This window comes from Seriola aureovittata, chromosome 16 (assembly GCF_021018895.1).
Source record: "Seriola aureovittata isolate HTS-2021-v1 ecotype China chromosome 16, ASM2101889v1, whole genome shotgun sequence".
NCBI classification, from domain to species: domain Eukaryota; kingdom Metazoa; phylum Chordata; class Actinopteri; order Carangiformes; family Carangidae; genus Seriola; species Seriola aureovittata.
In genome coordinates, this window is record NC_079379.1 from 8971964 (window position 1) to 8984285 (window position 12322).

The 12322-nt window shown below is 39.3% G+C and overlaps 1 protein-coding gene and 1 long non-coding RNA gene across 3 annotated transcripts in view; both read left to right on the top strand.

Annotated features, from left to right (window-relative positions):
* Window positions 1–423: 423 nt before the first annotated feature.
* On the top strand, window positions 424–5996 carry LOC130183865 (uncharacterized). 2 transcript variants are annotated; one of them, XR_008829897.1, is made up of 5 exons: window positions 424–485; window positions 664–737; window positions 2906–3092; window positions 4394–4580; window positions 5532–5996. It is a non-coding gene; the product is annotated as an uncharacterized LOC130183865 (long non-coding RNA). The 2 variants fall into 2 exon arrangements; XR_008829896.1 differs by lacking the exon at window positions 5532–5996 and having other exon boundaries at window positions 4394–4943.
* A 4043-nt stretch (window positions 5997–10039) lies between these two features.
* Window positions 10040–12322, top strand: part of sdc2 (syndecan 2) — a 42868-nt gene continuing 40585 nt past the window's right edge. The window contains exon 1 of the mRNA XM_056399779.1: window positions 10040–10531. Coding sequence (XP_056255754.1) covers window positions 10472–10531 — 60 coding nt within the window. The 5' untranslated portion in view covers window positions 10040–10471. The remainder of the gene's footprint in view (window positions 10532–12322) is intronic.

Consider the following 12322-nt stretch of genomic DNA (forward strand, 5'->3'; position numbering starts at 1 on the left):
TATTTATGAATGCACAGGAATCAGGAATTGCTCATTTTGCATTTGTTATTATTTGCTCCATCACCACAGCATATGTTTGAGTATCCCTAGAAAAAAAAAGATGAAACCAAATTATGACTATGGGACAAATCACGTTTCATGTCAAATAATATCAAATATCAAGATCAAGTAAAACTAAATTTAGCCACAGAATGCCACCTTTCCGTACCTAGTAAGTGCTAGATGACCTTTGACCCTGTCCTGATGAAGCTCCTTGTGTTTGTAGAGGTGGCTGTCAGTTTGCTATAGGAGAATTATTTGCCTCCTGTTCTATTCTGCTTCTTGGCTGTGTTGATGAATTACACATATACACCATCTCCTTTGCCAGTACATTGAATGAAAAGACCTGCCACTCAGCACTATCTCTTCCTTGTCTGTGTTCAGGAGTGAAGAGCTTCCTTTCTCCTTTACCTGTCCCTGGGAAATCAACCTAAGCCTGTAATGGAGTAAGCATACTTACTGGAGTTGTCTATTTTACTATATATGCAGTCATGTATATTACAAGGTGTGGTATTCTTTATCACAGTAACACTCTCTGCCTTTCTTCTTCTGTCTTTTTCCACCCATGTCTGTGACCTGTCTTTACCTGTACTTTCTCTTCCTCCCATCACCTTGGCTGAAAAGAAACTGGCTGTCTCCTAACTCACTCTGATCATGGACCTGGAGACAGAACAACATCAACACACAGCCCATCACAGGTGAGTATCATCAGTGTGTGAGTGCATGTGTGAATGCCAGAAAAGCATGGTATGTATAGTACGCATAAAAAATCCACTGAATGAATGTGAATGGGTGAATATGGCTTGTAGCGAAGAGGTGGTCGATATGAGTAGAAAAGTCCATTTACCATTTTACCATTCCAACTCTCAGCTGTCATTATAGCCCAATGTAAGACCTGCAAGAAACCATCTAATACTCCACAATTTACCTACCAGTAAAATGTATTTTTACTGACTGAACTAATATCCACTGTGCATCATTGCTCTCTATATTGCAAAGTTGTTGGGACTTATTGACAGGAAGTGACAAACATCCTCTGATATTCATTTAAAAAGCCCTGCTGTCAAAGCTGCATTATATCACTCATGTTCAATGTTTTCACCACAGCCCATGATACAATAATCACTAAAAGGATAGATTCACATTTTTCAAGGCTATCTTGATACAGCATTCAGTTTTTTGGTTGTTGTAATTGTTCCTGCTGTCCATACAGGCCATCAAGAGATCCCTTTATAACGCAATGCCAATGTAAGAGATTGGGGACAAAAAATGCCTACAAAGGTTAAGCTGAGGATAATATGAGCCTTCAATAGTCTAAGTTAAACAAATCAAGTAGCTATCCTCCAAAGTTACTATGTTTTTAGTATCTTCCTCTCTGTGCTCCTCCAGAGAGTGTTTCCTTGTTAAGATGCAGTGGAGGGGCAGTAAGAAAAAGAGGGACTTAGGATCTATAAGGACCATGACTTTGGTAGATACCCACTGGATTTGGCTAACTCAGACTGCTGTAGCCTCATTAGCTTCAGCTGAACTTTAGAACGTACAGGTCATTCAAAAATTATTCAGACCCCTTCACTTTTTTCACATTTTTTTATGTTGCAGCATTTTGCTAAAATAAATTACAATTTCCCCTCATCAATCTATGCTCAATACCCCGTAATGACAAAGCCAAAACAGAATTTTAAAATTTTTGCAAATGTATTAAAAGGGAAAAACTGAAATATCACATTGACATAAGTATTCAGACCCTTTACTCAGGACTAAGTTGAAGCACCTTTGGCAGCGATTACACACTCCAGTCTTCTTGGGTATGACGTGACAAGCTATGCACACCTGGATTTGGGGATTTTCTGCCATTCTTCTCTGCAGATCCTCTCAAGCTCTGTCAGGTTGGATAGGGACCATAGGTGGACAGACATTTCCAGGTCTCTCCAGAAATTTTCAATTGGGTTCAACTCAGCTCAGGCTGGGCCACTCAAAAATTTTTACAGTTGTCTTTAAACAACCTTTTTAAATGAACTTAACTGCAAAGAGAGTGTCATGCTAGAATCTTTCATTAGTATTGGAGATTTGATCAACTGGGCATTTTTTTCCTATACTGTGATTGTGTAGTTGTATCTGAGGTCATTAAATGTTGTTCTTTATCCTCACGTTTCTTTCGATAGTTATGTACTGCTAAAATATTGGTACTTGCTACAAACAGCCCTGCAACTCACAGAATGTTAGACCTGGTGCTAAAAAGATTGCGTCGTCCATGAATAGTGGTCGACCAATCGGAGCCTTTTGCTACAATATCTATTATTTACCTTGAATGCAAATAGACTGTTCCAATTAATATGTTCTTATGGTAACTGATTGACCTGTCATTATTTCCTTAGAAAAGAAGCTTAGCTTGTTGAAGCTGCATTGCCTCATGTGCACACAAGAAAACAGAGCTTTCAGCTGGTCGGAGTCAAGGCCAGTCCACCATCTGTGAATGTAGACGGCAGGGAGCAGAACAGAACGACATTGAGTGCCGGCTATGCCTGGTGGCCTTAATGAATTAGTTAGTGGTAGGAGATGTTGACATAACACAGGTGCTTTGCTTTGACAGGCTCCCTCCAGTATTTAGCCAGGTGGGTGGACAGGGAGAGAAATATCACGCTAACAGCAGTAGCTTATTGCCTGCTCTGTAAGTGACCTTTTTTTGGACAGAAATAGCTTTTGTGACCTTTTAAAAACACAGAAGAATAAGTGGCTGCCTGGGTGTCGGGTCAGGAAGGATGGATGCTGAATGCTCATTCAATGAATTCCCGAAAAAAAAATGGATAAATGTCTCATCAAACGAGTTTAAGAAGGAATTGATTCCAGGATAAAGTGCTTTTTACAGCGTCTTCCATTATGTGGCCTTTTTGACGTTTGGCGGGCATTTCCTGTACTCTGACACCTTCAACGCCGCACTGAGGAACCGAACTGATGGGGACTCAGGAACGACCTCCACTGCTCTTAATGGTTCAGTGAAGACGGGAGAGGCTGACCCCGAGGAGACAGGGATGTAAAAGCACATTCAAGCACAGGTACATTAAAGTGAAATTAAGGTGGCTTTAGTACTTGCTGTCACTGTACATGTATTTTTTAAGGGTACAAGAATCTTTGATTGACGAAAAGTAACTGCATTTTTTTTTTTACCCCTTATGTTACACTGCTACTTAGGTTCATATCTCTGTGAACTTATCCCATACATTTTTTATTGCTCTCCCCACATACCAGTCAGAAAGGGTCAACTACAGAACATAATGGCCCTGTGGAGTTTGTAAAGTCTCAGAATTCGTTGACCAAGGAGTCACATTTTGCAGTAACTTCTGTGAATGTTTTCTGTGAATTTAACCATGAGCACCTGCACATTCAAAGATTGCGTTTCGTGATTCTGATCAAGTCAATAATAACACTGTTTTCTGTGATTTTGTTACCCCCACATATTCTTTTATATGGACTTTTCAGTATCTTCCTCCCTTGGGATTTGCTATTTATAAATTCTTACGTCTAACCATCAATATATTTAACAAGTCTGCCCCTGATTCAACATATTATACAGCAAATAACTTAATAGCTCAGACACTAGTGTTGTCTGTGTATGATAGATATGCCAAGACTCTGACAGGAGTATGATTGATGTAGACAGATTCATAGCTTTGTCCGATAGGAAGGACTGTCAGACAGCCTGTTCCATGTGGCTCTGCTGTGTCTGACACAAGATTGGCACTTGTGTAAGCTGTCAGAGGCCCAGTGCTCTTTTCCTGCTGTCACTCAGGTTGAGACCAAACAATCAAAAGCTGGGCTTGATGCTCGCTCTCCCCCTGAGGCTGGATGTACACAACATGATGTGCAATAGCTTCAGCACCACTTCCAGCTGTCTTGCAGACACTGAAATGATTGTGGTTTAAAAAAAAAGGACATTAGAGTATATATTTTTTATATTTGTTCCAGAATAACTCATGAGTCTTGAGGTTGACAGCCATAACAGCTTCCCTGATTAATTAGTTCTGGATATGTGTCTAGGTTTTCACCATGAGTATTATAAGTATGTATGACAAAATGCAATATGTGAGGAATTTCTCCTTTTGTAAATGCTTATACAACTGTTGTCTGCGAATGACCTACTATATGTATAGATAGTTCTTAAGTATCATAGTATTTTGTTGAATCTGAGGGTTAGTAACTATTAACATGATGACGAATGACAATGAAATCCATTTTCCTCTGTCTTTCCTCAAATACAACCTTTTAAATGTAAGTTTCCCCATGGTGTTTAAATGACATTACAGTTTTTGACCCTGCTCTTTGATCTGACTTTTTTTTTTTTTTTTTTTTTACCCAGAACATCCAAGAGGCATCTGGCCCACTACAGTTAATCAGCGCTCCCCACCCACGGAGTCTCTGCCCGAAGAGCAGTCACCCCATCTGTTCCTCAGCAGCGGGGCCAGGAGGCAGAGCCTGCTGCTGACCGGGCACTGTGATACCAAGGCCCTGATGGAGGAGCTCAACCAGCAGCTGGCCAAACTCAGGTGGTGTAAACCATCACAGAATATGTCCCGTTTAGCTCTCAGGAGGATGTGATTTATCATGATTGATGATATCATGTATCTGTTGCATTACTGTGTGCAATGAAGTCAGACATATAGTCAGAGCCATATTAGTTTAAGTTTCATGAAGTGATTTGTGACCACTAGGAGCAGAAACAAAATAAACCTACTTACACGACCGTAATTTAAAACCTCTTAAGTGCTTATTGCTAACGTGCTAACCAGGACAATTACCTACCTCTGCATTAAGCAGATACATAGCTACATGAGCGTCCTACTGTTGCCATGTTTCTGTTTTCACCAGCTGTCAACCAACACTCAATAAAAAAATACCTGGGTCTTTGATTTTGTTTACTGATTGACTTTCTTCACCAGCCACTCATTAGTTTTATCTCTCTGCTGTTTTGTGCTGGACACATAGCGTGAACTGAAAGCTCTATAGATTGGGTCTGACACTAAAGTGATCCTTATTACTTTACAATGCAGTATTTGATTAAATGTTAATATTAAAAAATATATAGTGTAACTTTAAAGCTGTATTTGAATCTTGTTAATAATTATTATAAAGGATCCTGAATTGTAATAAGCTTTTTAACATTGACTGACTCTTTTATCAGTGTTTCCCTAATAGTAACATTAAAAATGCCCTGTCCTGTTTTGAGTCTGAAGAAGAGCATGTAGCTCAAAATGTCACTGGTGGATAGCTCATTAAAACTGCATAAGGGAGCTACAGTGTGCAGCCCTATAATTTTCTTCCGTCTGGTTTTAGCTGAATAATATCTGCTTTCTTTTTCTGTGACTAACTTTTTAAAACAATTTTTACACCATTCACACAGAACTGCAGGAAAATGTATTAATATAACAGACTGACATTTAAATACAGAATTAAATCTAATGCCTGTATGAAATTAAATTATGTTTCCTCTTTCTTAGTTTCTTTCATTTAATTAGCTCTGGAATTCTTGTAAGCCATTGAGACAGTTCAGCCAGAATGATGAACAGAAAAACAACAGCAATGAGGATGAGGATGAGGACCATGTGCCAGGCAGTGATATTAACAACAGGGAGGATCATATTGGCCATCCATATTCAAGGAAGCAGGTCATCCTTCATGGGGATCCAAGTCAACGGGCACTACCAGATATTGCAGCACCGCTCACATAAAACACTAGAAACTCAGCAGCTACCACTAGGCAGTGTTCTCAGATACTGAATGAGTTGCATGTGCATGTGTGAAAGAGACAGAGTGTTTTGACTTCTTCCATTGGCATAACGCGGGATGTGCTTAGACTCACAAATGCATTCCTCAGCACAGCCCACAGGGTCAAAAACAAACAGAAAGATTCAGGTAGCACCTGAGTTTTCATTCGGCTTTCCTCGTGTGTGGCTCATTTTCAAAAACACCTCCCTGGATTGTCATCACACATACACATACATATGCCGAATTTGTCAGGAGTTGCCTCTGAATTTCAATCAGTTTCTTATTTGCCAGCTGGTGGTGCTGTTGAATAAATTGTGAAATTCTTAACAACTTTGAAGGTCTTCACTTTCTATAGAGGCTGAATGATATTCATATCACATCAGAAAATGAAGGAAGTCCGGCACATTGCATGCATAATTCACCTTGCAGGATTTGTATTTGGGAAATCAAATTATACAGCCTTCACATACAGTTTATTTGTTACTATTACTGAAGGTTTCTTTTTAGACAACAGCATCATTCTGTGTCTTTGTGCTTCCTCACACCAGGCTGACGGTTACATGAACTGGTACCACATTCACTCACACACACACACACACACACACACACACACACACTTGCATACACCACTCTCCAGCCAGGCTCGGTAGCAGAAGGGGCTTTGCCTTCGCCCTAATTGGCTGCGTAATCCGGGACACCAGGAGTAGAGTTAAGCCCTCTGAGGAGGAGAGGGATGAGGCCTGGGAAGATTGTGCATTACAGTGGGGGATGGGTCACAAGATTTTATTTTAAATTATTTTTGTTTTAATTTGAATTGTACTTGGTTTAAATTCACATTCCTACACACAAAAGGATGAAGCCAAGTACTACCCATTTTTGTGTAAGGTTGGCTGCTGCCACATTTTTTTGCTGTTGTTTGTTTCTATTCAGGTCATAGAGGATGAAGAATTTGATGAAGAAAGAGAAAATTGTACAGGTCAAATGGAACCTGTTACTCCTCCCCCTATTCCCCTGCTGTCTTGTCTATGTCCCCTGATGGCTACTTTCATTTTCCCTCGCTGTCTCATCTCTTGCTCTTCTTGTCTTCCTCCTCCAGTGCAGTGTGGCTATACCAGGCAAGCAGTCAGATACTTGACAGAGTGAAATCTGCCTTATCAGTGAACAGGTACCTGTCACTGGCTTCAATGAATATTCTAAGAGGTGCTACTCTGAAAGGGAACAGAGACTACATCTGTAATCATTCAGGGTGTGCATTATGAATTACAAGAAAAGGCAGGTCGTAATATTAACTACTGCATTAAAGAAGTACTTCAACATTTTGGGAAATATCCTTATTGAGAAAACTGATTCCACCCTAAAGCCCATAAATGAAAACATTGTATCTTGCTTGCAATAACTTTGCTCTTTTAACTGGACCTTTTTGCCAGACTACTTCCTAGCCAGAACCAGTTGCCAGGCAACTAGTAAAGAGTCCAAGAAGTTACTGGTCAGGATCAAGAAAAAGTACAAAATTCCCATAAAAAGAGTAATAATTGTCATTTTTACACTTTGATTTTTGTGTGACCTTAACAAACAAGAGATAATGTGTTCAATAATAAACTTAGGTGATTCTGGCTGCAAGATTTTGTTAACTTCTGACTGCCTGGCTAGCTGTTCCCCTGTTTCCAGTATTTATGCTAAGCTAAGCTAACAATTATTTAAGTTTCCTAACAGCTACATATTTACCATAAAGACTTGAGAGTTATATGCCTACTGATTTGAACTCGAACAAATTTTCTGAAAAGTCAGACTGTAGAGTAGCCTTGTGGGTATTGTGTATTTAAATCAGTTTGACTCCGCAACAGTTAAACTTGTAGTCTGATTTTGCACAATCATTAGCAATGTAAAGAATTACATGTTGAAAAGAAAATACACTATACTTCATCAGCAAATTCAGCAGAATATAATTCCAGTTAAATCCCAATAGACAATTCTTTTACCTCATCTTAACACCCAGTTTTGTCCCTGACACTGAATATTGATTTTTAAAACATTTAAACTGGGACCAAACTAATAAAATCAGTCAGGGTCATCAGCCATTCATTGTGGTTCCCTCTTTGCTGTGAAAATCATAATTCAACAAGTCAAACTGAAATTATTTAAAGTGCTGTTTAAAAAGCTGGAGTTATCTTTGTTTTGAATTAAAGCTTCACCAACAGTGAATACCAGTGAAATCTCCAAACAGACACTGCTAAGTGATTCATTGCACACATGATGTAGAAATGCGCTTGTTAACCAGACATCAGAATGATTTATGTCAAGTTTTTCCTTTTCAAATTGAGAGATTCCAGCATTGGTGCTAATCAGCCTTCTAATTTGTCTGTGACTCACTTCTCTTTCATCTGAATGTTAAAGGTTCATTGGTTAAACCAAGTCAAGGATGAGATATCATGTGATTAAACTGGTTAAACATACTGTTTGAATTGAGTTTAATGCATTTATTGCAATGTCACACCAGCACCAAGACAAGTTAAGTATATTGACATTTTATCCAAATCATTATGGATATGCATACATTTTTGGGGTATAACGTATTAAAGCCACTGTATAAAGCCACCAATGCACATATACTGCAGTTGACTGAAGCCAAGATTTCAAGGAAGTCACCTCGTAGCTATTGAAGTGACGTGTGGCCAAGATGGTGCCTGAATTTTGTTTGGCAGTACTTGAGATCAGGAGAGTTGAAAGGTTTACTGTGCACAAAGGGAAGACTATTATCAGGTGGTTTTAGCGGTCTTCAAAAAATTGTGGGGAAAAGCTGTTTCCACTGTTCTGAATGATTTAGTGATGATTTGACTGTGAGATGGAAGATTTAAGCTGGCAAGTGTGTTGTCAGCACACCATTTAAAGGCTGCCACATGGAAAGAAAAATCTAACTTTTTTTTTAATCAATTGTAGGACAAAATTACTTTTTCAAAAATATTTTAGTTACACATGGTTTGGAGTTAATTAGTGCACTGATTTTTCATTTCTATATAATGGTCTTCGCAAGGGTGATCTTATGTAATCATTCAAAAAAGTGCACTTGAAAGCAGAGTTTTGTACTTGGAATCTTATTTTTGTCAACAACATTTTTGTCAAAGGTTATTCAGCTATGTTCTAATTCTTAACTAATTCTTAGTTTCCTGCCTGTAAACACTTTGTTTGAAAACTTTGTGAAGCAAAAAAAAAAAAAATCCGATGTCTGCCTTTGAAGTGAGGTTTTGCACACAAAGAATTTGCAAATAAGGATAGGGAACATAATTTTTGAAGCATAAGCTTCATTTTAGCTGCTACATCCAGTAACAGTGAGACACATTTCTATCTTTCTAATGGCTTTACAGAACCTAATGGTTTACTTAAGAACACTTCAGCATCTATCATAGAAATCTGTAGAAACCCTCAAACGGCCACCAGAGGTAAACTGGAAAACAGAATGCACAAAAGGGTAAATTAGGGTTTTCATGTACAAACTTAAATGTACAAGTTTACAAAACTAAGATTACAGGTACACAACTCCATTATCAAGGATGTCTTTTTGAATAATATAGTGTTGTGTAGACTTGTGGGGGAGTTATTCATTTCTACCGGCAGGGGGCGACTTTGCCCATAAATGGCTGAACTCATCGGGACTGGGGAAGGTCCTATAGCATGAAACTGATGTTAACTCATTTTAGTGTTAAATTCCATCTCTGGTGTGTAGTGTATTTTCAACAGAATGCTGTGTGCGTTGCTCATAATGCCTATAAATGGCGGTGTGTTTATTTAATTACATGCTGAAACACAGCTGCAATAAACGAGTAATCAGATGTGTTCATTATATCACTGCTGCATCACAGACACAATAACGCTTGATTGTGATTTAGAGCAGCTACTGAATGGAATTGTGGGAATCCTCGTTATAGTGCAATTAATGATCTTTATCTCGACTTGGAGATAAATGGTTCAATTAGCTTTGAGGCTTTTCCTCATGCAGTCTTGTTATCGACCGGCCCCAGTGTTAAAACAATAATCAATAGTAATTCCTAATATAAATCTCAGCGCGTCAATAAACAGTTTAATTGATTTGTTATTATTGAGGTGTTATTATTGGCTTCGTGTTTTTTGGCGACTTTGCCGCGAGTTCTCTCTCTGTCTCGCGGTGACTTGGTCGAAAAAAGAGCGCACGCACGCACTCACCGGAGCGTCAGCCCCGTGCTCGTGCTTCTCACTTTGTCCTCGTTACTTGAAGTGAGCGCTGAGGGAGCGAGAGAGACAGAGAGAGAGAGAGAGAGAGAGAGAGAAAGAGAGAGAGAGAGAGAGAGAGAGAGAGAGAGAAAGGAGAACGAGCTAGGTGTCTCGTGCGATCTTCACTGACACAAGGCGCGCGGAGGACTTTGCAATTAAAACCGTGCTTGTTTGTGTATATATTTTTGTCAAATTTACACAGAAGAATAAGAAAAAAATAGAAAAAAATAAGTGCCTGGAGAGAGAGAGAAGGGGGGAGGAATAACCAAAACGCAACACGTATCCGGTGGGATCACTCCTGAGAGAGAGAAGCGGCAGGAGTTGGAGCGAGGGGTGCAAGGAAAACGAGACGGAGACAGAAGAAGAAGAGGGGAAAGACTTGACATTTCGCCCGTAACAACGCGTTTCTAATTAATAAAGAGGAATAATGAGGAACATTTGGATAATTTTGACTCTCGGTCTGACCGTCGTCCTCTCCGGGGAAAGGGTAAGTTTTTTGGAAAGCAAACTTATAAAGCTACTGTAGCGGTGGTGGGGGAGAAAGGCAACTTGGGTCCACGTATGAGTCCACTCGCTGCTGTGTTTTTTTGAGGGGGCTGTTTGATTGAGGAAAACCTCTGAGCATTTGCAGCTTTTCACGTGTGTTTGTCTCCATTTTGTGCAAAAAAACCCGCTGCTGTAGTTTGATGGACTGAGCAGTGAAACGAGTAACAGTAGTTTGGAAGGTACATGTCTGAAACGTGGTTGCCCATTGAATCTTTGTGATGGACAACCAAGCAGATAAGACAATGCTGCCACTTTGCACAAGACTTCTACTACAACAATTAAAAAAAAAAGAAGTAATTTAAGACACTTAAATACACTTGGTATGCTCTCAAAGAGCCTGCAGAGGTCGATGTGCTTCTCTCACTACTTACCTATAGGCGTTCAGCCTTAGTTTTGATTTTTTGTGACATGGAGCTATACTTTAAAGGGACATGCATAGCTAAAGTTCACTCAACATCTTTGCATTTGTAGCTTAAATGTCTCTTTGAATGTTAAGCTATGAATTATGAAAAATCACATGGAATAGGAATATCATAGACTTTATGACATCTGAGATGAAGGATATGATCAACAAAATGACTAAGTAGGGAGCACAGAGCAAATCTATAGGAGCATTATAGCTGTATTATGATGATTTGTTGTTAAGATGTCGATTCCTGTGACAGCTGCGCTGGTTCATGCATTATTGAGTAAATGTCATTGTTATTCAAGCAATCCAGCAAACTAGATAGATGAATCTTGCTTCATTTTTGTAGCAATTGTTGAATGATTAGGACAAAAATGAATATGGCTCCCCTGAGCAATATCCCAGCTTTCATTCTCAATTATTCATTTTCACCTTCTTATTATGAAGAGCAGCCTGATTTAAAACCCATACACTGTTGTTATTGTTCATCACTGCTGTTTCCCTTAATCCAGTTTCAGGTTCAAGTCAGTGTGGTGCCCTCTAACTGAGTGTGCGTCACCCTGCAAATTGGCCGGGTTGTTGGAATGACAGATTTTGGCACTTTCATGTGCAGCCCCTGTCATTATTGTCCCCTCCTGTTGTTTCTCTGTGGGTTGTGACTTGTCGCTTGGCGCAGTGCCTCCTCCTCTGTTAGAGCCGCTTGTCCAATTAGCTGATTCAGACACTGTTGTTTTAATGACTCATTGTTTTGCATGAGGTCACCCCGAATGCATTTTTTTAACATGTTTTATACTATCTTTTTTTTTTTTTTTTTTAACACCTGGGCTGTGTATGTGTACACAACACTTGAGCTCTGCAACAAACACAGAGTGGATACAATATTTCCCTACTACAATTTATAGCCTCACAAATACCCAAAGTATTGAAAAAACAATTTTCTGTCACAGTAGCCACAACAGCTAAAAGTTTCCCAAAGGTAGCATTTCGGACAATATTATGTTGTACTGCAGTACAATGTACACAGTGATATGTTTCTTGTCACTTAAAGTATGACATCCCATGAGTTTCAACTTATTTCGGCAAAATGTGAAGTTGTCCATTATAGGATTATAAAAAGGTATAAGGTTGGCATACTTTACACAGGCCGTCCATAACCACACACACACACACACACACACACACACACACACACACACACTTCAACCTGATCAATATCTTCCTCCCCTTTATCTGTCCCCTGAAGGCCTCAGTGGAACCTAACACGTGACATTGATTCTCAATATTAGCACTGGTGTTGACAAGCGGTTGATAACCTGCTTTAGGCAC